This window comes from Neospora caninum, chromosome VIII (genome assembly GCF_000208865.1).
Source record: "Neospora caninum Liverpool complete genome, chromosome VIII".
Classification (NCBI taxonomy): domain Eukaryota; phylum Apicomplexa; class Conoidasida; order Eucoccidiorida; family Sarcocystidae; genus Neospora; species Neospora caninum.
Window position 1 is genome coordinate 2,119,380 of NC_018395.1, and position 26,207 is coordinate 2,145,586.

At 55.6% G+C, this 26,207-nt stretch overlaps 5 protein-coding genes across 5 annotated transcripts; 3 read left to right on the forward strand and 2 right to left on the reverse strand.

Annotated features, from left to right (window-relative positions):
- Window positions 1–407: 407 nt before the first annotated feature.
- On the forward strand, window positions 408–615 carry NCLIV_032720 (hypothetical protein; the record flags this gene model as incomplete). The annotated part of the gene is made up of 2 exons (XM_003883468.1): window positions 408–497; window positions 547–615. 2 exons carry the CDS (start codon window positions 408–410, stop codon window positions 613–615), a joined length of 159 nt encoding a protein of 52 aa, XP_003883517.1.
- A 4,871-nt stretch (window positions 616–5,486) lies between these two features.
- On the reverse strand, window positions 5,487–9,379 carry NCLIV_032730 (conserved hypothetical protein; the record flags this gene model as incomplete). The annotated part of the gene is made up of 8 exons (XM_003883469.1): window positions 5,487–5,957; window positions 6,449–6,580; window positions 6,794–6,892; window positions 7,474–7,594; window positions 7,935–8,020; window positions 8,269–8,355; window positions 8,891–8,976; window positions 9,286–9,379. The coding sequence occupies 8 exons, from the start codon at window positions 9,377–9,379 to the stop codon at window positions 5,487–5,489; spliced, it is 1,176 nt and encodes a 391-aa protein (XP_003883518.1).
- A 5,653-nt stretch (window positions 9,380–15,032) lies between these two features.
- NCLIV_032740 (conserved hypothetical protein) lies at window positions 15,033–19,580 on the forward strand (the record flags this gene model as incomplete). Its single annotated transcript, XM_003883470.1, has 1 exon — window positions 15,033–19,580. One exon carries the CDS (start codon window positions 15,033–15,035, stop codon window positions 19,578–19,580), a length of 4,548 nt encoding a protein of 1,515 aa, XP_003883519.1.
- Window positions 19,581–22,058: 2,478 nt separating this feature from the next.
- NCLIV_032750 (putative erv1 / Alr family domain-containing protein) lies at window positions 22,059–23,936 on the reverse strand (the record flags this gene model as incomplete). The annotated part of the gene is made up of 4 exons (XM_003883471.1): window positions 22,059–22,107; window positions 22,671–22,760; window positions 23,067–23,215; window positions 23,460–23,936. The coding sequence occupies 4 exons, from the start codon at window positions 23,934–23,936 to the stop codon at window positions 22,059–22,061; spliced, it is 765 nt and encodes a 254-aa protein (XP_003883520.1).
- Window positions 23,937–25,550: 1,614 nt separating this feature from the next.
- Window positions 25,551–25,823, forward strand: NCLIV_032760 (putative tim10/DDP zinc finger domain-containing protein; the record flags this gene model as incomplete). The annotated part of the gene is made up of 1 exon (XM_003883472.1): window positions 25,551–25,823. The coding sequence occupies one exon, from the start codon at window positions 25,551–25,553 to the stop codon at window positions 25,821–25,823; it is 273 nt and encodes a 90-aa protein (XP_003883521.1).
- Window positions 25,824–26,207: the final 384 nt, after the last annotated feature.

Here is a 26,207-nt window from a genome sequence, read left to right on the forward strand (position 1 = left end):
ACCAACACTTTAGGCGACTTCGCCGAACTGGAGTCCTCTGACGTTCCAACAACCGGGGACGACACCGGAACCAGATGTCGGTTTCCTGGTGCGGCATTCTGCGTGGCTCGCCTATGCAGAGGAAGGGCCGGCAACGAGGAGCTCCGAATTTCGCCCTGGAACACAGTATAATGCTTGGTGGGGTGCGAGTCTGGGGCAGACTGGTCTCTCGTCAGGCGCGTGCGACTATTGACGGAGGGCATATGGCAAGGCCAGATGTCGTCACCGGCCAAGGCTTCGCGGTCCCCAGACGAGGCGTCATAACGCGTGGAGCAATCGGGTTGCAGCTGTAAGGTGGTGGGAAGCTGCCGCGGTTCTCTGTCGACAGTTCGCCGTGCAGGTCTTCTAGTAGAAATGAGACAGTTAAGATGAGTATCTACATGATCCAGGTGCTGTTGCAGAGAGTACAGCTGGTTTTCTTGCCACAGATGGCATGCGTGTACGAGTACATCGAGTTTGTAGGGAACGTCGAAGCTAATTCTTGTTGAAACGGTTCGCTGAGAACAGCACCACAGCCACCAAGAAACTGAGCTGGGAACAACAGTCAATTGGCAGCAACTCCCGAGAAAAAGGTAGTCTATATAAAAACCTAGGACGCCCATTTATAATGCGTAAACGGAGTCTAGCTTACCGGCAGTTTGTTAGGATTTATGTCATCCCTTACTAATCTAGGTTTACTATCTGAGATTGGAGCTGTAAATACCCGAATGTTGATTCATCAACAATTTGTGACTCGAAATGTAGTCAGTGGAGGGGTCAGTATTTGAGTCTCCCTTTGTACTCAAAATAATTACAGGTATCACTCTAGCATTTAGATCTACTTCAGAAGCACCTTGTGCATTTGCTAGCGTCAAACATCTCGGTAGAGGAGTAGCTGCAGGGTGAGAATTTAGGAGGTTGCAGCAGAGAGCTCAGAAGGGATGAACTCGCGTTTATCTCTTACTTGGAGGAGAGACAAGATTTTATCGGCGGCTCGATGCAGATCGTCTAGCCCATATGCATCAGAGGTAAGGATCTGTAGTTCCTCTAGGGAGACAAACCCGGTTGCGAGAAAATCTACAATACAGCGAAGTTCTTCCTCTCTGTTTACGATGGATAGGGCTAGGTCGTTAGCGACAAGCTCGCAGGCTACTCTGCTTGTTTGGGCGGGATGGCGAAAAGCCGGTTCGTTGTACGGGACAAAGTTGAGAAGTCCGTAGCAGAACCGGTCGAAGGACAACAACTGCCCAGCACCGGAGCATGCCGGAAGCGACGACGGCGAAGATGTGGAAATCTCGCCAAGAGGCAGCGAGTATGGTGTAGAAGAGAGAATCCGAAAGGTTTCTTGCTTTAGCTTTAAGCTGGACAAAAAAAAATCAACAGCGCCTTCATGTCACTACCAGTTACGAGCAGCCAGTGTTACCTACCGAAACGAAGGCACATATACAGGTTACGGGGGCCGTACGAGATATTTCCTAGGAGATCCTCACTGCTTTCGTTATTGCCCACAATGGGCATACATCGTGCCCATAATGACTCTTTAACAGCTCTATGCATGCAGTCAGCACCTCGACCGCTCTAATATGAACAAATCAAGATACGCTGTCGGGCGTAATCACACTGATTCGTACCATACCTCCATCCTTGCGGCCACGACCGGCGGCTTTCCAAACCGTAGATGAATACAGCCTGTCCGACTTCTGCTTGTCTCCCAAAAGTCCTTTGCCAGAAAGTGCCTAAAGAAAACGGCGCTGTCGTGTTATGGGCGCGCACACGCATCCACTGCAGGAGATGGCGAAGATGGTCCTGTATGTTTCGCTTTGCTTCGATCTCTGTCAGCATCTTGATCTGTAGATGTCTTGTCAAATTGCGCAGCAGTTTTGAGTTGGAGAAGCAACTTATCATGTGAAACGAATAGCTAATGAACCAACTGAGATTGCCAGCAGCGGTAGACGCAACATTCAAGGATGGAACTAAAATCCAGGGGTAGAGTACAGGTTATCCACTCCTTCAGTGCTGAATATGGGTGACCCTAATGATTTCGTTACCTTCACAACTGGGGAACGTGCGGAAAGGGTTGCGACTCTACAAATGAAGAGTTAAGGCTTTCCAGGACACGGGAGGTTCTCGGAGGTGGTTCGCCACTGACTACGAGAACAGCTCTTCCAAACCGACGGGTTCCCGATACGACTATACCACCTCGCATGCCACACTGAAAGACCAAAGACAATACGCCTTTTGTTCCCTTGGAAAAAAAATCGAACAGGGGACAGCCTTGCTGACCTTATCATCCTGCGCTCAGCTCTCATGAACCCTTCACAGGGTTGTGACACGTGCAGGTGAACCCCCCCGCCGGTGCTACCCCCTGTCCGCCTGTGCACTCGCGAAGAACATGGTATCACGTGACTCAGAAACCAACATAGTCTTCGACCAGCCCGATTTTTGGATTGCCATCAGGTAGAAGGAGATGCCGACCAGCCAAGCCGGTAAGACACTTTTCTTGGTCTCGTGCTCTGTTGAGGTTCTGGACAGGAACATCTACCGGTTGTCTGCTCAAATCAGTGCAACTTTGTGTCCTGTCACACTAGTGTGGTGGACGCACTGCCTGCCACAATGGTAATTGGCCTTGTAACACACACACCATGCCAGCCAAGGAACGTGGCCGCTGAGAATCTACAAGCTTCGTTGATGCTTGCTCACGCGTGGTCATCTTCGGAACACACGACAGCAGCTTGGGAAGCTTTTCTACCATCACATGAAGCGGACACCTTGCTCTTTCGTTGCACATGGATTCACGTCTTGGTGACAACGGCGGACCATGTGTCAGTCAGGCCACGCTGGTTTTCGGATTTTGTTAGTTCTCCCCGTTAGGCTGAGAGCCGTGCGTCGTGTACTTGGCATGCTCGAAACAATAAAAATCAGGGAACCGCAACTTTGCGTGACTGTAACGGCCTCGCTGGTCGCATGCACGCTCGACGGCCTTGACCTAGAGAGCGACATCTCATTAAATATACTCTCGCCACTATTTCGTATCATTTGCCGAAGACTTTCACCTTCGTGCTGCTCCCGTACTGCCTCAAATGCTGCGGTGCTAGGTTCGTGGGTGACTTTTGTCAACCGTTTGTCTCAGAACGGAGCGGCACTGTGATTGTGCATATAGTGGAACAAACTGGGGCTATCATGCGTTGTGGCTGCACGATCAAAACGCCACGGAAAGTGTCTTTTCGAACATCTTTCTGAGGGGCTCTGTCCACAATCTCGGTAGCTGCGGCGTCTTTGCTGTCTGCCTTCCTGCCCTCGCGTTGCCTTCGGAGCCATTCGTCGGGCCCGCTTCAAATCTGCTTCCTTTCGCGACAGATTTGGCTCGGGCTGCACAGATTTCCCGGCGCGAAGGATCCGACGCTTCTGCCGTGGTAAGTCATGGACAGGCGTAAGCCTGGGGAGGGAGTCCAGGACACCAGCATCGGCGAGTGTCGGGCCAAAGATACGCGTCCCTCAAACCCAGTTGACAACTGGGCAGAGCACCCTTTGTTCATGACCTCTGTGCCGTCTCCTGAGGCGTTCCGTCGCAACCCGCTTCTTTCAGCTCTTGCCGCTACAATTGACGAAACCGAACAGTGTCCCTTTGGTCCTCAGCGAAGGCGCCAGAATAGCCAAGGGACATGCGCACGGGCAAGTGCCCGTCGGGTGGGGCCCTCCCGCGGAGGACCGCTAGCTCGGCGGAGAAATATCCCTACCGGACCCTATTCACTGAGGAAAGGTGTACCATCGAGAGAGTCTTCTAACCAGGAAATAGCTCCATCATGTGACTCAAAGGACGAAACTGGATCCCAGGTTCCGGAGGCGGATTCGGAACCTTTGACAGCAAACTCTGACAACGCAGGCCCATCCATGGGCGAGCTGCACATATGTATGCACATGTGGAGTATTGGGAACAAGTGATAACGGGCAGGGACGCGGAGAGCGTAACACTGACCGAGAGGAAATGGAAGTTCGTTCCGAACATACAGACTGTTGTTGGTAATTTTATGTATCCTCGCGGAGGTTCCGTTTCCAGTCGTCAGTTCGCAAAACAGCTCGAGATGCGAGCTGTTCCGTATCTTTTCGTGCCTACACGTATATACGGAGACTTTTCAAGGTTCTTTGGCCCGTGGGAATGCCTCTCCTCGATCGCAGCATTTTCTGACACGCCGAGACGATGCCACTAGGAATGCGGAAAAAAGACGCCGGTGACACGTGAGAACACTGCTGGGGCCGCGCAGTGTTCTGACGTGTCACCGACCGTTGCCACAGTGAGGCGCAAAAGATAACCCTGCGCGAGTTTCTGGAATACGCGAAGCTCACATCTCGCGGGGCGACCTAACGGATCTTTTCCTGGAGTCCAGCCTGTGACGCGTGCATGAAAACTGACCGCACCGCTTTGCATTCCTTGCGTGCAGGGCAGGCATCGGTGTCTCTGTGTGTGGGTTAGGGAGTTCTCTGAGCATGTCCGCGCAGTGTTCATATCACGGTTAGAGGGCGGACATTTCTGCAACTGGACAGGTTCAGTGCGTGAACTTTTTTGTGGGTCTAGCTCTTGATTTTGTGGGGTCAACACGTGCATTTGTTTCGTGCAGACGTGCGCCTCCACATCCATGTCAGAGGTGTTTGCAATCGGGAGCTGTATACGAGAGGTAGCATCGCTAACAGATTCTGTACACCGTGCATTTCAGGAAGTCCTGATCGTGAGGCGTCCAGAAGCGTTTTTCGAATCAAGAGACAGCATGTGGGAGTGCGCTCTTTTTCATGTTCGTAGTCAGCTTTCACTGAAGAAAGGCGCTATAGCCCAGGCGTTTGTCGGCGGAACAGAGGTCCTCCACAAAACCATAAAATGGGTAAGGCACGATTCTGCCTCATCCGTTGTTGTTTTCCGACCCGAGAGTGAGACTGACTCACGTTTGAGAGCCCCCGCGTCCAAATTTTGACTACCTTTTCTCTCTCTCTCAGTCACTTTCCCCCTCAGTTGCGAATGCGACCTTCTCCTGCTCACGACATGCGCTTGTCGTGCCCCTAGAAACAAACATGGCCCTCTCTTTCACAGTTGATCGCACCTCTGCGAGGCCATCTAGGTTCAAGAATGTCGCGAGATGTTTTTTAAGGCGGCATGCCTTACAAGAGGAAAAATAAAGTGCGGAACTCAGTCTCTGACGGCAAAAAAGTCGGCCGGCCAGCGTGCAAAGCACCACTCAGCGGCAAGCACAGCCTGTGACACAGAGCGACACGATCTGCCGTGCGTCGCGCTTTTTCTGCGCCGAAGATCTTTTTTGACCTGTGTACGATTCGGCGAAAACCCTTATTCCTATTTTACGCAGCTTGTGCTCTTACAAACGGAAGAGAACTTCCAACTGGCATCCCAGGCGCGCCCCGCCCTCTTCAAGTCACACGATCACTCTCTGTATGCGCCGCTCGGGGACTACAGCATCGCAGCGTTACTTGTCTGAGACACATCGATCGCGACTTGCGCAAAGCCGAGGCGAAGGCTCCCCGGTTGCGGCTGTTGCTCCTGGCGCCTTGCTCTGGTACTCTCGGATTCTCTGGTCCAGTCGTTTGATGGGTTCCTGGGCATCCTCCCGTTTGACGGACTCGCGTGGCACGCGGTCCGGCCCGGACTTTGCAGGTGAAACGTCCGTGTCCTTGAAGAAACCAGTGGGCGATCCGGAGGGTAACGAACTGCAGTTTTCCTCGGAGACCCCGCGTTTTGACAGCAAGACGGCTCCCAGCGGGGCCGTGTCCCCGCTTGTGGACCGTTCCATAAAGACGCGACTGCTCGAGTCGACGCCTGCACTGTGGCCACACGCATTATCCGAGACACTCCCTGCTCGTCGCCGACCTGCCGACGGATGAATACGAGATCGATCGCCTGCGCGGCCACCGTCCTCCTCGCCAGCCCAAGCCCCGAGCTAAACGCAAGGACACACACGAGGGGAGCCTCGTCGCTTTAGAATTGCTTCATTCGGTGGCGGAGAAATGGTCGAGAGCAGACACACTGGCGCCTGCAACGGGTAGCCAGGAAGCCCTGCGTGCGAAAGCCTGGACACCGCCGTGTTTCAGCAAAGGCAACCAGCCTCTTTTTTTGGTGCAGAAATACTTGCTGGCAGCCAGTCAACTGCGCAGTTTTCTTCTCTCTTTGCACCCATCTCTCTCGAGACAACACTGCCGCGAAGTCATTAAAATCATTAAAGTGTGACATTTACAGCGTGGAAAGATCCCCTCGCTACAGAAGCTGTGCTTCAACACATCGGCACGTGTGTATCGAACCACGCATGCGCCAGTAGACAAGTCGTGTCAGTCCTAATCCAGAAGATGAGTCAGTTTTCCGCGGTATGCGCCTTCGGGATGGCCGTCGTAGAAACCAGAACTGAAGCCGACCCCCGTAGGGTTACGTGCTTACTTTAACTGCATCGAGATGTCCTGCGTTGTCTTCCGCAGCACTCTGAAGCCGGTAAAAAAGATCTCGTAACTGCTCCAGCTCACGGCGTTCGTGGTCTCCCAGGTGCGCGTCCAAGCGCGTTTTGTCGGCGTCCTAACAGAAACACAGGCGACACACGGGTACAGCCGTTTTTGTTGCCACTCTCCCGTTGAGGTGGTGCGTACCCACGACAACCGCGCGATTCCGACGCGAACCTCTCCCGCTGCCATTCTACCCGACCCTCTTCTCAGAACGTCTGCCTGCGTGACGGCACTGTGCCGCTCGGGCACCAAGGCCTCAAACATGACAAAAACACATGTAACTCACCTTGCTACGCGTCGAGGCCTCCGGCGCGTCGCTACGGCGGAGCCATTCCACTTGAACGCGGAGACTGTCGTTTTGTTGCAGTAGTTGCATATGATACTCCTGAACACGACACATGTGCACGTCATTCAGAGGCAACTTCTTCATGCGGTACCTTTCGCCTCAACGGCGTTCCGCAAGGGGCGGCATATCGATAGCACGTCCTCAACGACGTAATGCCAAGTGGGGAAGCCACCGGGAAAATCACACAAGTCGAGCTTTTCATGGTGGTATCCGAAGCAGCGTGGACATACAAATCCGAGCAGTGTAGGTTTTGATGCAAAAGCTTCGAGGACCCAGTGTCCTCTGTCCTTCCCACGACTTTCCTGCTTCTCTGATCAGGTGTGGAGTTAACGACAAGCCAACTGACCCACGCTCCGCAAGCTCCAGATGTCAGGCATTGACACATACGAGACGGCTTCAACAGCTGAAGAGAGCACCCAAGGACCACGAACTGAAGGTCGTCAGTCAACCGAGGAGCAACTCTTATGTAACGGTGGCGAGACAGCTGACACAGCTCCTACCGAGCCTCCCACGCTGCGGCGTCAAAGGCTCCCACAGCCACTTCCCACTGGTGCATTTTTGCATTCGCCCCTGGGAAAGAAGAACTCGGCATTGCACAAGGAACCAGGAGGCAAACTTACTGCGGCTTCGGCCAGCGCCTCTCGCAACAAAAACACCTCGCGGCTGCAGTCTCCAGCGCCTCCGCCAATCACTGCTCCACGAGTCAACTCCGCTCCTCTTTGGTTCATCCTAATGGTGTGCCTGATAAACACGGTCAAAAGAGGCCTACCGATAGCGTTTTCATGCCCAAACTCCCCAACTTTGGCAGGTATCGAAACAGAAAGCCCTTCGCGACAGCGAACCGGTGTCAACCATGAGACGGCAAAGCCTCCGCTCCGTCGGTAACGTCGCGCCTTTGGCTGTCTCTGGTCGGGGCTCTCACTAGCCATCCTCGAGCTGCGGCACACTGCATGTGCAAGAAGGAACGAGTTCGCAAATGCGACCGATCCGGCCGCGTTCAGAGCGCATCTGATTGGACCCCACGATGAGTGATGAAGTGGTTGAGGATCGCGCAAAACGCTGTTTCAAGCCTTTCACCCACCGTAGCCGAAGCAACTCGTCCCTCGCTGTTCGGAGATCAGCTTCCATCGTCAGTTGATTTTTGGCCTGCGCCGCCGCGCGGGCTGTCTGCAGGGAACGGAGAACGAAGCGATCGAGATACACCCGCAGAGTTACGGTTGACGCTAGCCTGTGTGGCTTCGCATCTTTGTGCCAGGCAAAAACGAAGGTTGCTGTGCCATCCAGCAGAGAACGCGACATGCCGCCTCATGTGGGGACGCACAAACTTACCATCGTCTGCGGGTCTAACCTCTGGCTTGCTCCCCACAAACTTCCCGCTCTCGGCCTGTCCACCGTCTCAGGACTCATCGACTTACTTCTCTGTCGACCTGTTGCTGGAGAGTGAAAATCTGCTTTTCACAGTCTCGAATTCGACAGCGAAGCATTTTGTTCTCGACACCAGCCTGACGAGGGTAGCGCACGTGCAGAGAAATGACCAAATATTCTGAACCTACAAAAGGCTCATCAACGGAAGCAGTTCATCTCCTGGGCCCAGTGTATACGGAACTGCTCTTGACCTTCAAGACGCATCCCACCTATTTATGCAGTATTACAGGCACACCGACATATGAAGAGAAGCGACCTAATTCCTTTTCTGCAGAAGGGTGCATGTACATGGCACCCCAGTAAACCTGCACAGGAGAGTATCCGATGTGTGTGTTTAGTGGAGGTAGAAAGGGTCCAATACCCAGTCGTGTGTCCCCCTTTGCATGGACGAACCCCACCAGGAGGGACGGGTACGTTTTTCATTTTGCGGATCTGTTTTTCGTGAGCAAAGTGCCTTGAATGGACAGTTCGGAACTCGAGAATCGTCGATAGCATACAGTAATTCTAGCCTGCCAGTAATCCAGCGGTTCTCGGATGCCGAGGGTGGACACGTTTCACAAGGCCGAACAAACGTCGCTGCGGTCCGCTTCCCAGTTTTGCTGGATGCCTCACTTGTCGTGCCAGGTCGCGCCAACCTTCTAGGTCTGTTGGCCGGGGCTGCTTGAGCCGGGAGAGGCACGTCGATTCGTCCTCGTCGTCTGACAGCCACACCACACGCTAGCATCGGCCGATTTTCTTACTGATGTTCGTGAGGTCCCCCGGAACAACAGCAGCCACTCGGACTCCCCACACTACTTTAGACGACTGCGCTGCCAGGCTTTGTCCTCCACGTCGCGGGACAGGAAGAAAACGGGCCCCTCCGTCCTCTTGTGGTTTTCTGCCGGGTAGAGTTGGTTTCGAAGCCGATACATTAGGCGCCGCACAGTGTGTGCGTGCGGCTGATATCGGTGTCACGGCCAGTCCAAGGATCCAAGAATTCACTTCACTTTGATCAGCGGCACGCTTACCGGACCAGAACGAGTTGTGCGGACTCCCGCGTTGATGACACTGTCTAGACACCTCCGGCTGCTCGCCTCCAAACCGCTTCCCATGGTCGATCATCTCGCCATCTTTCACGAAAACGGGGAGGAGAGCAGCAGACTGTCGATGGCCCCCGAGTACTTCATGCTCCTGTTTGCCATGCCCGTTCCTGTGTTCGGCTCGTGAAGTTTGTACACCTTCGCGACGGTCAGTTTGAACGCCGGCGGGAGGACGACAACTAGGAGAGCTCAAATTTTGTGCTCCTTTCCATTCGGATTCGCCGCCTCCAGAGTGGGGCGTCCCTCTGCCTGTGGCATGAGATTGATTGAGCGAGTACATCGTATGCGCATTCCCTGCATGTGGAGACGAGTCTACAGGTGCCTGTCGCTGTGGTCGCGCAAACGTCGAGCCGCTCTCCGCGCTACGAGGGTTTAAATATTCAACAGATTGCCGTACAGATGCTGACTCCACCGCTTCCCGTTGGTAACGTGGCCGAGGCACTGATGCCTGGGGCAGTTGAATCTGAGGTGCGTCGGACGAATACGTTTCAAAATAATAGGATCGAGCCTGAGGTGAGGAACTGTGTGGTCCTCCTTCACCACACTCTTCCGCAGAGTATGCATGTTGCGTGGCAGGTGTTGTCTGTGGGACTACACCTCCGACGTAAGCCGCTGAGGTGCCTTGGCTAGTGTAATGGACCGATGAGGAATACGCAGACCGCGTTGGAGAGTAACGAGATGGAGGAGCGTGGTAGCCCAGCTCCGCCCCTCTCCCCAAGCTCTCTTCCCCCGGATGCGTTACAGCTAGCACATGACTCGGGAAAGAGGCCGAATGAGATGATACACGGTCCGTTGATGAAGAAATGCGGTGAATGACGGTGCTTTCTGGCGTAGTGGGAGGCCGGCCGCTCGCCGCATACCCCTGATGCGTCGGCGAATACGGCCCACCAACACGGGAATGATGGGTTGCCGGATACAGTGGTGAAGGCAGCCGAGAATCCGCCATCGCTCCTGCTTGAGTGAGAAAAGCTTGCGCCCGAGGAAACATGAAACACGCTATTTTCAGACAGGCAATCACCGGGCTCAGGTCTGTGCGAACACAGCTCAGACTGCGGTGACCATGCGCAAAGGCATGAGCCGCTGCACCGCGATTTACTAGCAACGGAGCGTCGGATGGATCAGCTTTCAAGGGACCACACACTCATTCTTGACACGCCTTTCCGGGGAATTGCCAGCAACTTGAGAGGCGCATGCTCGAGAACAGTTTGTCTATGCAGACAGCAACAGCCTTTCGTCACGAGACAGCATTGCTGCCACGTTCGCGTCAACGGAAATTTGCTCTGTCGGCCGGTCCGCTGCTAGCTGTCCGTCGGTTCGCGGTGCACTCATAGAAGTGGTGTTCCATCGCAAAAGCGGCCGTGACTTCTATTGCATCAGCGCGTGTCGTACTTTCTGCGAATAATTTTAAAATGCAGTGAGGACCACAATGATGGAAGTTCCAGTGTTTGTTGCCGGCAACTGGGTTCCACGTAAAAAAATACCCCCTTGCGTTACGTGACGGTCTCGTCTTGTTTCGGGGCGTCGTGGCGAGCGAGCACATTGACCCGCGCAACTTGCCAGTAGAGCTGCCGTCAAGGTCGAGTTCTGCCTTCAGTTTTAGTCCCGAATCACCTTTCTCTCTTATGGAACTTTGTGTAACACGAATTTACCTCTAAATACGCACGTGTGCTGCGGTGGAAGATCTATGGCACTTTCAGCAACCAGCAGGGAAGAATTCCATCACGCCTGCCAGTAGGGGACCGTGTGGACGGGTCTCTGCGGGTTCCGCACTGTTTTTTACTCAGCAAGGTTCCTGACGCTGTCACGCACTAACCACCGGCAACCAATTCTCCTAATTCTGTCTGCGTTTAACTGATGGAACTGTCTAATCTAGTGATGAGTAGCACCTGACGCCTTACTCGTGACACTGGAACACTCGAAGATGACTCGTGGCCGTTAGAAGGTTCTGCGCGCCGGCATCGAGTCGACAGTTCCCGTCCCCGTTGCGTGAAGTTCGGCAGAGCTGAAATTTGCAGTACTATTGGCGCACGGATGAATACGGGAGAGACAAAGTTCGCATCCTTCAGTACAGAGACCCGTCAGATGTGACCCATACAGCGTGTCACCGACAGTCCGGCAAAGCGACAGCTGTGGCGGGCGTTGTCTTATTCCCTCGTAGCCGTGCTGGGCAAGGACCACACACGTAAATCTTAACTGCAGTAGTGAGAATTTAGGCAGAGCACAGTCTTTTGCGTGTCACCCAACTTTCAGGAGGCTAGAGTGGTGGGATCAGTAGGGAGACAGAATGTCTCGCGCTGGGTAAGTATGTAATTGCGTGCTCATCAGGTGACAGTGTTTGCTGGTGATAATATGCATGTGATCAGGTGCCGAGACGCGCATTTTGCATTAAGTGTGAAATTTTCCGTTAATGCGTTTCTACACCCTCAGACGAATCCGGACAGCTGCCGTTTTAGTAGCGAAAGATGCCACTAGGCATTTTAAACGGCTCCGCTGCTTCCGTTTTACCGCCACGGATGGCCACCGAGAATACGGCAACAGCACAGAACGCTCTAGTCCAGCACCGTCCGCAGTCCTTGCGTTTCTTCCCGCTGGGTGGACGCGACTCAACATGACTGACTGGGCAACCTCTGTGGTGTCCGCTATGGACCCAAACTTTCGCCTTTGGCCCCCAGCCTTCTCAGGCTCATCGAGGAAGACCCGCACGGACAGTAAAAGGGCGATGTTCCTCAAGGGAGACGTGAGCCTCTTCTTGCTGACCAACAACAGGAGATATGGATAAGTTGCCTCAACTGCTCCGACTCTTCCGCATATGCACCTGCTGCTGCCACAAAGCTGTGACGCACAGAAAGTTGATCCATCTTTGAGCCGACAAGAGGCATCGACGACGTACTCGACCTCAGCTCCACGAACGTGTCTATACCACGTTGCATTCCGACCGTGTCGACAGCTGTTAGATTAGAAGGGTAGTCCCTTTAAACACCTATGAGATCCACTGGTCGAGTGTTGTGGCCGCTAATCCTCTGTACAATGGTGAGACTGCAAAGTTACCTCGCACAACGGGTCCGAGCGACATCATTTGAGAGGCGTCGTTCGCGGAAGCACGCAAGCGCCCTACGGCTACGTTCCACTTGCCTGGAATCGCTGCCACAGAAGTTGCACACCAAGCAGGACGATCGAGCCGCTGTATAGATCTCATGGCGAGCTATTCAGACAACCAAGTTCTTTATGTTTGCTGTAGAGCTATAAATACTGTGATTAAAGAATCCCAAGATAGCACCAACAATGGCATGACTGAAATGTATACCAGTAATATGTACCTTTGCAATTACTCAAACTTATACAGTAGTCCAACTCGTAGTATATACTCCCCAGAAAATGGTAGTCTATACAAACTACCTTGAGTTCCTTGTATCTAGTTAGCTCACTGCGTACTTAGGAGCAGAGCAACTAATAAACCTAGGTTAATAAGGGATGACATAAATACGTACCAGAATGGTATTTTCTAGCATACGTACCTTACGACCGTTATATAATTTAGAGATAGAAAGTACGTCAGTTTCAATGCCCAAGGCAGAGCACTGGATATACAGTCCTCGAGTCATGTGAATTAAAATACACAAGAATACGAAAGAGGCAGTTGTAGCATGCAAATATATGGATTACTGTTATCACTCGTATTAACAGCGAGAGAAAACTATTATATCCACGTTTTGTCGAAGCAGTGTGGATAATCGGAGATAAACTCCAGATTTAGCATTCATCAAACAAAGACATTCAAGATCTAAACCAGTAGTCCAACTCGTAGTATATACTCCCCATAAAAAGGTAGTTTGTATAAACCCAGGAATATTGTGTGGGCGGTAAGGTGGAAGTCACCTGGCGGTTGGGCCGCACACGAACCTAGAGGCTGCTCTTCTGAGGCGCCTCTCTCCTCGATCTCGGCGTTGGTTTGTTTGTGGTTTAACCCAGCACACCTACAGGCCGGATATTTTCAGCCCTTCCCTACTCGTCTCAAGGCTTGCATAGATGCAGAGATTGTCCGGAGCAGGAAGAACATGATGGTGCTCAAATCAACTTTTGTGTGTATGCCTTCTTAGTGAAGGATCGATTTGCAGCATTACGGTGTATGGCTCTACCATCCTGTCATCGAAAAAGCGCACTTTTCATTCCTTACTACGAGGACATCGCACCATGACGATACACCCTGGTATTGGGCAATACCGAGTGAACCGAACCCTGCAGTTGCAACGCGCTGCCCCAAAGAAGTCGTCATCGTCCCCACAAACTCCGCAAATGGCTTAATCCTAAAGTGACACAAGAGGTGGGTAACCTACGCCGTGACACACACGGACGACGATGCGTAGGAAAAGAAGAAACCGAAACAACATGCAGGAGCCAAGATCGCTTCGCTCGTTACACCGGAACAGCGATCCTCTCTGAAGTCAAACGGAAAACGGATTTTTCATCTTCCAGCGGTCAGAATGACCGCTAGGTTGCCGTCCCTTTAGAGGTTGGTGGCCTTGCCTGTGTCAGCACTCATCACACATCCCCTTCTTTCCCCTCTCTCCCACCCCCCCCCCTTCGCACATTTTTTGGCATCTGATGCTCCCGGGGCTGCATCGCTCCTTAAACAATGCGAAGGCAACGCGTGCGGTCTCGCAACATCTGCGAGGACAGCATACCTCCTTCTGCTATCGAAATTCAGCTGGAAACCTGATGCTGATGTCGGCTCCTCATATATCTTCGTGACAGAAATTCAGAGCGAAAACGTGTGCTCTCGGGACTGTGACAACACAAGGATGGTTTCAGAGCTGTGATACATCTCAGCGGCCTCGACAACGTCTCATGAACCGCTATTCTCGGTTAGAAGAAGGAGCCCTGCATTTAGTATCTTTGTAGTATTTTCCCCTCTTTTCAGTAGCGTCTTTCCCCCTTCAGATTCCCCGCCTTTCGGTGTGGAAAACACCGAGTTGTCTAGCGGGGCCTGGGCTGATGTCACCTTCGCCGGACATTGATGATTGTGCCCCGTCGTCTTTTAGTTTTTCCCTCACTAACTTCTGTTCGCACTTCTGTTTTTCTTCTTGCTTGTTTGGCCGAAATATATGTGGAATGCGGACCCACAATTTTTGCGCGCAACGGACTTTGACGATATTCTACAGTAACGGTGTTTTGCCGTCGTCTGCGACCCGCTCGTTTCCCCCCCACCTCGTGTTTTTCCGTCTCTCGCTTCTTTCTAACAAGGCATGTGACTCTCAAGAGATGAAGTGATTCAGGTTCATCGCAATTCTCGCCGGAACAGAGACTCGGACGAGCGTTTTAGATTCGATTGAAGGGTTCCGTGGAGCGCACTGGTAACTCCCACGATTGCCGGCGCGGTGTCGGAGCCGGGTCGCCTCTCTTGGTTGGTTTTTCCCTTTTGAAAAAGACGGGCCAAACAGTCACACTCGCGTACATTTTTCAGTGCGTTTGATTCTCCACGCGACGGGGGCCTCCTTTCCAGGCCAAACGCGCTCGCTGACGGCCGGAGCCGAGGACAGCTGTGTGACCCTCCAAACACGGTCGGGCGCGAGGGTGTGCGCGCAACTGTTGCCCTTCATTCTTCTGTCGAGCAATCGGGGAAGACACACAAGGCGGCAGCCACGGTGCTGAGTCCTCCAGCGGCCGTGGTTGGCGGCATGGCAGATTCCGGACCTGTGGGTAGCGCCGACCGTCCCTCTGCGGCCTCTGCACAGGGAACTACACGGAACTTGACTGCCACTCGAGAAGGATCTTCCTCCTCCAGATCGTCCACTCTTTCTTCGTCTGCATCGACGTCAAGCGATGGCAGCGCCGTGTCCGGAAGCGCAGTCAGGACAGATGGCAAAAGCAGCGGATCGCCGGGCGCTTCCGCGACCACGGCGGGGAGTGCGATGGGACCCAGCAGCCCGTCTTCTGGCAAGAAGGCCGGCAGCGGAGAGGCGCTTCAGAAGGGGAACTCAAAGGGGTCGAGTGGGGGCAAACATGGCTCTTCCAGCAAAGGCACGGGCGGCTCCGGGCCCTCGTGGAAGAACGGTACTAGCCACTCGAGCAAAACCGCGTCGGGGAGTCAGGGTTCAACTGGCCAAGGCAATCCGAAGAACAGTTCGGGCAGTCAGAGCCACAAGCACGGGAACGACAGTTCCCATGGAGGGAATTCCTCATCGGCGAAGAAGGACTTGGGCGGCTTCGACAGCGAGTTGAGTGCGCGCGAGCTGCGGAAGATAAAGTACTACGAAGAGATGTTTGCCAGACTCGCGAACGAAGAGCGTCAGAAGCAAAGCGGCACGCCGTCCAGTTCGTCGTCCGGCGCGACTGGGACGAGTTCCGCGAGCGGCGGCAGCTCGGAGAAACAGTCCAAGAAGGGCGGGCCTCACCGCGGCGACGGCTCGGGCGGTGCCTCGAGCAAAGCGTCTGGAGGAACCGGCCGCAGCGAGGGTTCCACGGACAGCCAAGACACGCAAGTCGAGAGGACCAGCCAGGCAGCGTCTCCTGGCCCTCCTCAGCAGCCGGCGTCTCAGAGTTCGGGTGCAGGCAGTGCCAGCCGAGGGTCTGGCGGCGCGGGCACGAAACGAAAACACAGCCGCGTTATCGATTCAACCGACGACGAGGGGCCGCCTACGTCGCCTCCGCGGGCGTCCAACAAGCGACCCGCCGTGGGCAAAGGTGGAGCAGCGAGTGAACCGGTCGCCGCCTTTCAGACGTCGGGCCCCGGCTGCAGCGGTGGTCCGTCGCGCGCACTGCCCACCAGCGGCGCTGGCGGGTCGGACTCGCAGCGAAAGGCGGAGAAGCCTGTTAGTCGATACCAGCCTGGTGGCCCGGCCGCAGACGCCTGCCGGGGGGCGGCGGCAAAGACCGCGGGGAAGAGCGAGTCAAGTGCGGGTCCGCGTCAGGCGTCCAAAGACGCCACAAGCAGCTCCACGAGCACGAAGCCGTCTCCTCTGCCCCACGCGAGCGGCGCGGCCCCGTCAAAGGGCCACAGCCACCCCCCTGTGTCGGGGAGTGGGAGCGCAGCGCCTCCGTCTCGCTCGGGGTTCAGAGGGGAGTCTGACTGGGGATGGGCCGGACGCGGAAACGGAGGCGAGGCGAGCAAGAAGAAGCCGCGCGCAGCGGTGCCAGTCGCGTCGGCCAGGGACGACGAGGAAGACAGCAGCAGTAGCAGTAGCAGCGGTAGCAGCGGTAGCAGCAGCAGTAGCAGCAGTGGGAGCAGCGACAGCAGTGAAGGCGAGGGTGGAGCTCCTCGAAGTAAAATCAGCCGTTCCAAAGACGGTCTGTCGCGGAGCGACGCCGCAGGGGGCGGGTCCCTCGCGAACTCTCGTGGCAAGCGACTGGCCGTGGCTGCCCAGCCGCGGAAGCGCCAAGCGAGCTTTGGCAGCGGAGGTTCTGGAGGTGCGACGGATGTCCCGCGCCGGGGCGACGCGTCAGGCGTTTCGGTGTCTGCGTCAAAAAGTGACAAGAAGGGAGCGAGCGCGTCGGCAGTGTCGCAGCACCAGGGCGGCGAGGGACCGAAGAAGCCGCCCAACGCGCGTTTGTCGAGCTCGGGGACTGCCGGGTCAGGGGCGTCCGCCTCCGGATGGGCTTCCGGCTCTGGAAAGTCCGCGCCGCCGCATCAGCGGCCCAGTTCTGGCAGCGTGTCCGATGAGAAGAGCGGCGCAGACAGTTGGGACGACTCGACCTCCCGAGCAGGAAACCCGACGGGTGTGGACAGCAGCACTGGCGGAGGAGCGAAAGCTGAGAAGAAGGCGTCGACGGATGACATGCGACGCAAGCCGCACGGCTCCAACGGCTCAGGGAGAAGCCTGGTGACATCCACCAAGGGCGCACCAGGGAGTATCGCGGGGACCGGAGACGCGAGCCACTTGCGCGCTGCCTCAGACCTTCACGGAGGTGAGGCCGAGGGGCTGAGACCGGGGGGCTGCCGCGTTCTTGTCAAGGGGGAAAAACACGAGCGCGCAGGCAACGGTCCGAGAACAGGCAGCGTGAAGCAAGAGAAGGACGGCCAGGCGGGGGGGCTAGCCGCTGTGGGCGGCCGTGTGGGTGACGGGGTCGCGGCGCAAGCGTTCCACGAGAAGAATCCGTGGGAAGTGGAGGGCTCGGCGGGGGCGGAGAGAGGCAGTTGCGTTCGGGATCTGCCCGTGGAGGGCGCAGTCGGTCTGGACAGTCGCGTCCCGGGATCCACTTTCGAGGCTTCCAATCGCCGCGGGCCTTCGCCTCTCGGCAAAGACACACGGTCGGGTCCGTGTCCACCTGGTGATTCACGGAAGAAAGCTGCAGAAGAAGGCGGGTCGGCGGCAAGTCGAAGCCGGAGCGCGTCCCCCTCAGCGGCGGCGGGGGCAGACGTTGGGGGAAGTAAAGGTGAGGGGGGACTCGCAGGATCGGGAGAGAAGGGAGGCAGAGACAGCCTTGCTTCTTCGCACGCGAAAGAGTCTCTAGGGAGGGCAGAAGCTGGATTGAAAGGCGCGGCGGGGGGTGCGACGGCGCCTGGGCGACAAACTGCGGGCAAACGCGGGAACACCGGGCGCGGTGGAAGCTTCGGAGCTGGCGTAGCCGGGAAGAGCCCCGCGCAAGAACCCGGCAGAGAGGGCCAGGCGAGTTCCCCAGTGGCTGTTCCTCGCGGAGGTTCGGAACTCGCCGGAGTGTCGCAGCCGAGTGCGACGCGTGCGGACAGTGATGTGACGCAGTCCCGGGCGAGTCAGGGCGCCGCCGCTCCTTTCGGCAAGAGGGCGCATGGGCCCCGCGGGTCGGGTGAGTCGGTGGCGGCTGAAATGGACATGGCAGGTCGTGGGAAGGGAGAAGCAGAGAAGGCGCACGCGTCAGGAAACGGTCGCAGCCCTGTGGCACTCTCGTCTTCCAGAGGAGCGCGACGGCGGACAGATGAGAGCGTGGAAGCGGTCAGGTCTGGGGTGGTCAGTGAAGGCAGCGCGTCCGAGGCGGAATCTGGAGTGCGGGTTTCCGGCGCAGCGGAGACCGTTGAACGGCCCGTCTCAGCCTCCGGAGGCGGCGGCACCGCTGATAAAGCAATGCGTTTTGGCCAGCCCCCAGGCAGTTCCGACAGCCCGACAGTGAGCGTTTGTCCACCGCGGGGCGGGCATCATCCGGCCCGTTTGCAGCCGGTGCAAAGCAACACCCAGCAGGCCTGGAGCGGCGCGGGAGGAGGAGCGGGCGCGTCGTGCTCGAGAGGTCCGAAGCCGCCCGCACCTGCTGCCGCGCGACTTCTTTCAGACGGCTCACCTGCGTGTCGCGTTTCGCCGTCACGTCTACAGGGACTCCAGCGGCAGGTCGCCGCCTTTGGAACCGAAGCTGGAGACGACGAAGGTGTCCTTTCCCCGCCACTCCCACTGCTGGCGATCGCTCGTTCGTTGGCTTCGCAGCCTGCCACGAGCACGCCGCTGCCGGCTTCGTGGCGACGAGCCTCGAGTCCCCACGGCGGGAATTGCTCAGTTCAGAGTCGAGGAGCCGGGGGGTCGGTGTCGGGTTCCGCGGCCGAGCTCGGCAGAAGCAGGCAAGACGACGTTTCAAGCAGATGCGCGGGCGGTCAGGAGTCGCTCAGTCCAGAGGCGTGCAAGCATGCAGGAGCAGTCGGGCAGCGCGGCGGGGGGGGCGGAGCGGCGTCGGCCTCAGTCTGCGGTGACCGTTCAGATCTTTCTGCTCTTTCGCCCGTGGTAGGGCCGCGAGTGGGCCGCGTGAGCTACCAGCTGGTGGAGGAAGGCGGCAAGACCATCAGATCTTGTCCAGCGAGTGCGGCGGACGCGTCGAGTGACGCGGACTGTGCAGGAGCCTCTGTCAGCAATAAGGAGTACGCGGAGGCGTGCTGCAACGTTGTCCCAACTCGAGACTGGCGACGACTTCTCCTTGGAAATTCCTGCGAGGGAGGCGCCGAAGAGAAGACCCAGGAAGAGAAAGCCTCAGTGGGGGGGACAGCGAGGAGCACGCCTGCGAGTTCAGGCGCGATGACTTGCGTGAAATCGGATTTTGACAAGAGAACATCCACGTCTGATACAGATAGTAATGCTGAACTGAAACAGGGATTTTCCTTTGGCGAGCGGACGAACAAATCCAGTGCGTCTGTTGCGAGGCCCCGGGAGTCTCCTCACATGCCCCTTTCGGAAGGGGTTCAGCCGCCTCTGCCGCTCAATGGGCGGTGGCTGACGAGCCTGTCGTGGAAAGCGCAACTCCTTCGGAAGGTTTACAATGCGGGACGCTCGTAGCTGGTTTTTTCCAGGGTCAGCAACGCAGGAAATCGCGAACCAGGCTGAGAAGTGAACGCGAAATGAAGTCTGCTGGAGTCTCCTGAGGGTACCCGCCGGAGCGGTCGGCGGCACGCCGGTGAGTCCATTTTTTTACAGATTCGACGAAGATGGCGATTGCTCAATGCACATGGCCTCTCAGGTCACTCGTCTTCTGTCGGACTCGCGCAGGAATATCGGTACTAGGGTTGCTCACTGAGGAAACTGGAACGAGAACTGGAAGCATTCTTCGTGGGGAACCGAGGGAAGTCTTTCTCGTCCGACGATCCGTGCTTTGTCCCACCAGTGTTCAGCCAGGTAATCGAGGGGGCGGTTTTCAATTCTACGGCGATTTTGCTCTCCCTGTGTGAACTGTAGCTTCGTGTAAAGCATGGTTCTGCGCGCTCCGCGTTGGTATTGTTCAGTGAGAATGTTTGTACGGTGACGGGCGAGCTAAAGAGTAATCGCCTCAGGGATGCCTTGAGGCCGTTGCAAGTTCTTGCTAGTCCCATGGCCTAACTGAATCGTAAGACGGGACGTACCGAAGGCCTCTTTCGAATTCCATTTTTAAAAATACATTTCGGGCCGGAAACACGTGTTCTCGAGCGGCGGGGGGCATCACGCGGACCCCCACACGCCACACAGAGCTGAACACGAGTTGCAGAAACAATCGCGGAAAGCAACTGCATTCTTTGGGATATGTAGGCAGCTTCCAAGCCACGCTCGTCGAAATTCGCGGAAGGCTGCGCCTCTGGCATACACATGTGGAAGGCCGAACGCAGCGCGTTCCAGAAGACTCAATTCGCAAGCGCCTTCCCCTGCAGGAACCAGGCCGCCACAGTCACGTATCTAAAACTTTAAAATAGAAGAAGTCTCTTTGAAGAGAGAGGGTGTCTGTGTCCTAAATGCTTTCTTGGTAAACTTTGGTGCTCCGGCTGTCGGCACGGGCAAGTCTGAAGCTACTCAGGTCATCGGCAGGAACAGAGCAGACGCAGCAGTGCACTTCTTGACCCCCGTGAACGTAAGGGAGGAAAGTAGTTTGTTTTCCCCTTCACCTCGTTGCGGGTTTGTCGAGGCATCGCCAGCCTTTTGGCGCTGGCCTCCGCGGCAAAGGTCCCGTTTTAGCGGGACTTGTGACAGGGTGTGGGCGTTAGATAAGTCTCAGTTGCGCGGCTGCCTCATCACTGAACTGCAGCTTTCTTCGAGAGCGCAAGAAGACAAAGTATTTACCCATTGCATATTTCTTGGCTGACGGGGCGATCGACGCAAGTTTTGTAATGTGTGGTGCGATAGCAGAAAAGCACATACATTTCTCGGGGGGAACGGCAGGAGTTTGACACATACAGGTGGCTTTCAACACATGGGTGACGATGGCGGAGGTGCGTTTACACGCGGAAGTGTTTTAACGGAGGATGCCCAAGTGCAACACAACCGTGACAGGGACGCAGTCCAGCGCCCTCCGCGCTTAGACGGCTTCTCGCTGGGTACTTCCCCAGCTATTCTACGCATAATCTGCTGCCGTGCCCAACACTACTTAGCTTGCGGCGTTCACTCCCCAAACATATGCGCGTACGCATATACATATATATTTCATTCAATATGCTCTATGTTTGCTCGTTCTGTGCACCCTTCAACTACCCATTTATGTAGGAGGAACTGCAGAAACTTGTGATCAGGGGTAACGTCCACAGTTACCCTATCCTGGGTCATTCGAGGCTGACAGCAGCTAAGACGCATTAACTCCTGATAGAGCTCGGTAGCCGCCGAGCATCCCTCGTCTATCGATCCGTGCACGACCAAAATTTAGTACGTCATCACGGAAGCGCATCGTGCAGAGCATTCCCAGTTAGCACCCGCCCGCCCGAGGCAAAGTACACGCCAAAGTACTACAAACCGTTTTGCTACGACGGGCAGTTTCTCTCCCCTCACTACGGTACTGGGCCAGCAGACCAAGCAGGCCGACTGCAGTCTCAACACACTCCACACGGCCCGCAAGTCCGAACGGTTGAATTCACTCTATACACTGGCATTCTCAATTTCGGTCAATGATCAGCAGCCGCGACGCACCGACGCATCACCGGCCTAGTTGGAAATCCGTCAAACAGTGTGCTCTCCGGCGCTGGCAGTTCCCAAACCTACCCCGTTGGTCATATCCACGAACACTGCGGTCATCCACAGCACAGACATGTGTTGCGTGCTTTTGTCAGTTTTATGAAGAACAGAATTTAACAGCATCCGCGAAACACAAGAAGATGAAAAGTTTTTTCACCACTAAGATATGACGTCCGAGAGGACATGAGCTGACAACGCTCGTGCGAGGAAAAGCAGCAAAAACGGATCGGGCAGTATTTGCGTTTTCGTCGTGTTTTTTGTCAGAGGCGGCGACGAGGATGGGACTCTGATAAATAACATTCACTCCCGCAACACGCAGCCTCTTAGGAGGTGAACAAGCAGGAGTCTTCAGAGGTAACCATCTTCATATCTCCATCGGCGCACGAGTTCGCTGTACCTGAAGCCGAGATCCACCATAGAGAAACAATCGCGGCGACGCGTCACAGAGTGTTGGGTGAGGTCTAAACCCGCCCCCCCCCCCTCACAATTACACTCTTACTCGCTTGAGGGCGAGAGTCCGTGAATGCTCGACAGGCGAGCTTTTTGAGCTTTTGCTAATGCGGCACGCTGCCTCCTGCAAGAGGCGGCCTTTCTGGCCCAGTGCTCGGCGACTGACAACCGTCTGTTACCACGCTGTTGCTCGAGGGCGCCTGGGCCCCTTTAAATGAGTTGACAAAAGAGCAGCATTCCTCTCTCTGCTACGGCCATTGCGATCGCCATGCGGTTTCAAGACAATTCAAGTCGGCTGGTGCGGGTTTCATCTTGCTGAGCTGTGAGGGACTACCGCATGCGTGATCGAGTGTACATTTGCATATGGAACACATCGGCAACGTACTGTGCAGAATTTTTACCGCCGAAGGCAACGGCGTGCATTAGCATACGAAACGCATCCGCAACGTACTGTTCAGCGTATTTAACCCCCGAAGGCAACGTTTTTCTACCCCCGTAACGAAGGCATACCTGCAAGGTCTCGCGGGCACGTCCAGCTTCAACCGACACTGGTTCTCCACCAAGCACAGCCACAACAGCAAGTCCCGTCGGCTTTCTACCCTGCCGAAAAAAAGGAGAAACCGAGGAAGACAAGAGCACACGTTGTGTTGTGCGCTGCCAGGCTTTCCGGGTCGACGCGTTGACCGCCCACGGGTCGACACAGTGGCAAGCTCCGGGCGGAATGACACACGTGCCTCGTAGATGAACGGGTGAAAACAATTTCTGTGGCGAGACTCCAGTGTACGCAGACTGAGGCAGCCTCCTGTGCCTTGGTGGCAGGAGCTCCAAAGTGTGACCGAAGGGTATTTGCTCTCTTGTCAGGGTTTACCGCTCAATCCTCGCGTAGAGCTGACCTACGTGGCTTACCTCGGGGCAAACGTCTTGACAGCCTCGCTGTAACACCTTGCAGCGGGGCCGAACGTGCACTGATCTGGGAATTCTTCGAAAAACACACGCAGATGTCGCTGCTCTTCCGCGTTTGGACGCGGCGACGCATACGCTGCGTACGTCCACAACTGCAAAGAACAGAAAATAGATCAGCGAATGTCGATTCACAGACCTCGTATAGTGTCAGCGTCCGTAAACGATCGCCCAGATGATGAACACTTCCATTCGTCATGAGAAAAAGGTTGCTTCCTCGCAAGGAACGCCCCCCGAAAACTGCTCCTATGTTAGTATTTACTCTACCTATTCTTACCGGTACGCCTCACACCTGCACAGCCATCAACGAGGAAAGGACAGCCCCGGGTTCGAACTCACCAACAGCCACTGGGCATTGCACGGATCTTGTGGATCGTTTGTCTCCGCGCAGAAATGAATGGGGGGATGCATCGGCGGCAGCGTCTGTGTAGCTTTCTCCCGCACTGCACAGGTCTCCGCAGATGGGTCTAGAATCTGAGTCCCCTGTGGCGGTGCTCCTGATGGAGCTGTACTGACGCCTTGCGCTTGGGCGTCGCCTCCAGATGGAGAGAGAGTCTCCCTGGATGCGGAACTCGCCGAATTTACTGCGCCGACGCCCTCGTTCTCCACACCGACACGAGGCACGGCTATGGGGTCTAGCGATGATGCGTTGGAACCATTATTTCCGCCACCGGCGGCAGGAGAGACTAACGAAGATGCATGAATTCTGCCCGGACGACGGTCTGCGTTGTCGTCGACAGAAATCTCTCTGTTCGTCGACACGGCTGATGAAACATGTTCGTTGCGGAGCGCGTACGCCCCCGCGGAGTTCCCCATATTTCTGGTCTGGAGAACCAGCGTAGCGGAGATCGCCAGTGAAGTGCAACCCGGCCGTTGTGCGGAAGAAAGATCAGGCCCCGTAGCAACGTTTTAAAGCTGTCGAATGTGCAGTTACGGAGTCTGATCTTTCCGTCGCCAGTTCTCGTCGCCCACGCTCCGCAAGTCTCCAGATTTCCGCGAGAAGCCGGCGGAATCTAGAGCGTGAATGCTGCTCAGGAAACGAGGCGGCCACCGGTGTGGCGGAAAACGGCGCGGCGCACAGACACTGGACGGAAACTTGCTCAGCCTCCAGCCGCCACAGCTGCCTAACCCCACAGGTTTCGCTGAGGGCTACCCCAACACCTAGAAATGATCAACGCACATGCGCCCAGGCGGTTGGTCGGCCGGCTAATGGTGATTGGCACGGACCGCCTCTTGGTTTTTGCGAGACGCGATTTATGGGCGACGACGGCGCGGCCAAGGACACAGCCGTTCTCTCTGCCGCCTTGATGCAAGTCTGAGATCTAGTCGCTGTTGAGCGAGAGAAACCTGCACGTTTTCGGAAAGAGAAGCGCGACAGGTTCTCTCAGTTTTTCACGGCCGAAAAGGGATCTCTGTATGGCGATGAGTCGTCTTGCGCCGGCGGGCATCTCGCCCGTCCATTGGCGAGAAGTTGCCCTAAATCCCAGCCTGAAAACTATGACAATGCGAGGGGAAGGAGAAAAACAAACCACATCACGAAAGGCCCATCCCGTCGCTTGTTGCCGCATGCAGTATATTGACTCGACCTCTTTACGTTTTTCTTGCGCACAGGCGGCAACGCTGCCCGCCAAACACACCACCGGAGTCGCAGTGTTTTCCTTGATTTTCTGGGTTTTCAACTACCGCCACACCACACAACTGGGACGTGGAGAGAGAGAGAAAAGAAAGACTCTTTCATCCTTGGGTCTCTCCAGGGATCTCAGCTGAGAATAGGTGAGACGTGTCGACTCTTCAGGCCCTGTTGTGATGGCCATGCATGCTGTTGTCCAAAAAGATTCGCGGAGTGACGGGGAGATCTGCATGAATGCCTCGAGTGCATGCACGCGTGTTATACCGGCGTAAGCCACAGAGTGAGAGCGCATGACTCGGGGCCTAAATCTGGGAGACAGGAGCGCGTTCTTTCCGTTTTGTTGATTTATGCCATTTTTAACGATGTCACTGGGGTGTTCGCAGGCACAAGAGTTTTTTTGTGGGAGCTGTGAAGCAGTTCCCGTGTGGTAGCTGCTCATTGTTCCCACGGATGTGTCGCTTGGTCTTTTTCTGGTTCGTTACAGGAGTACCGTTGTCTCTCGTGTCTCGTGATCGCTCCACGACAAGCGTCACTTGGAGCGCTTCGTTGACTGCAAATCGCTTCTGTCTGCTTTCTTGAACTGCGTCCTAGATCTGCGGAAGACGCCCGAATCTACCACGGCACGTGCAACAGTCTCATGCGATACGTCGTCGGGCCGTCGTAGCTGTTCAGAATTGGTTTCCACAGTTTGTTTTCGGCCACCCCTTTTCTCTCCTGGCGACCGTCGTCAGTTGAAATCTGCATCCAGCTTGTCTCAAACGTGCGGAGAAACACGAAGGCGCTCAACACCGGCATCGATAATGAGCGGTGGACAGAATCTGCAGCACTTGTCGCCTGCAGAGCAGGCGGCAGTGATGAAAGAGTTGAACCATTTACACATAAAGGATACCATGGATACATACAACTCGGTGGTGGAGCGTTGTTTCAACGAGTGCATTACTCAGTTCCGAGCAAAGGACCTTGATGATACTGAGCAACAATGTGTGCGGCGTTGTGTGCGGAAGTTCATGCTGTTCTCGCAGCGGGTCGGGCTTCGCTTCGCGGAGAAAAATATGGACGCTGGAAGTAAATGAGGGAATCCTGCTGGTCTGTTGCACGTGCTACCTCTGCAACTTTTTGTTACGTCTTTGGTGAAACTCAGTGGCCCTTAGCAGGTGGTTGGTCGTGATCGACTTGCGCTTGAACCAACTTCTCTACAGCAGTTCTCAGCTGTCTGTTCCGCGTGTTCGGTATCTAAGTCGCCCCGGTGCAGTAGTAGGTATGAACTTCCGAGTATCTTGAAAACGCTTGTAGACGCATGCAGCAGAAAACCATGCATGCCATCTAGGGAAGCGTGTGAAGCAGATTGGTGGATGCCCTCAGCTTCGTTGCAGGTACTAGCACAGGTGTGCGGACCCCGACTGGAGCTGATTCATTTCGACGAACCAGTTTGTTGGCAACAAGTTCTGAACGCCGCC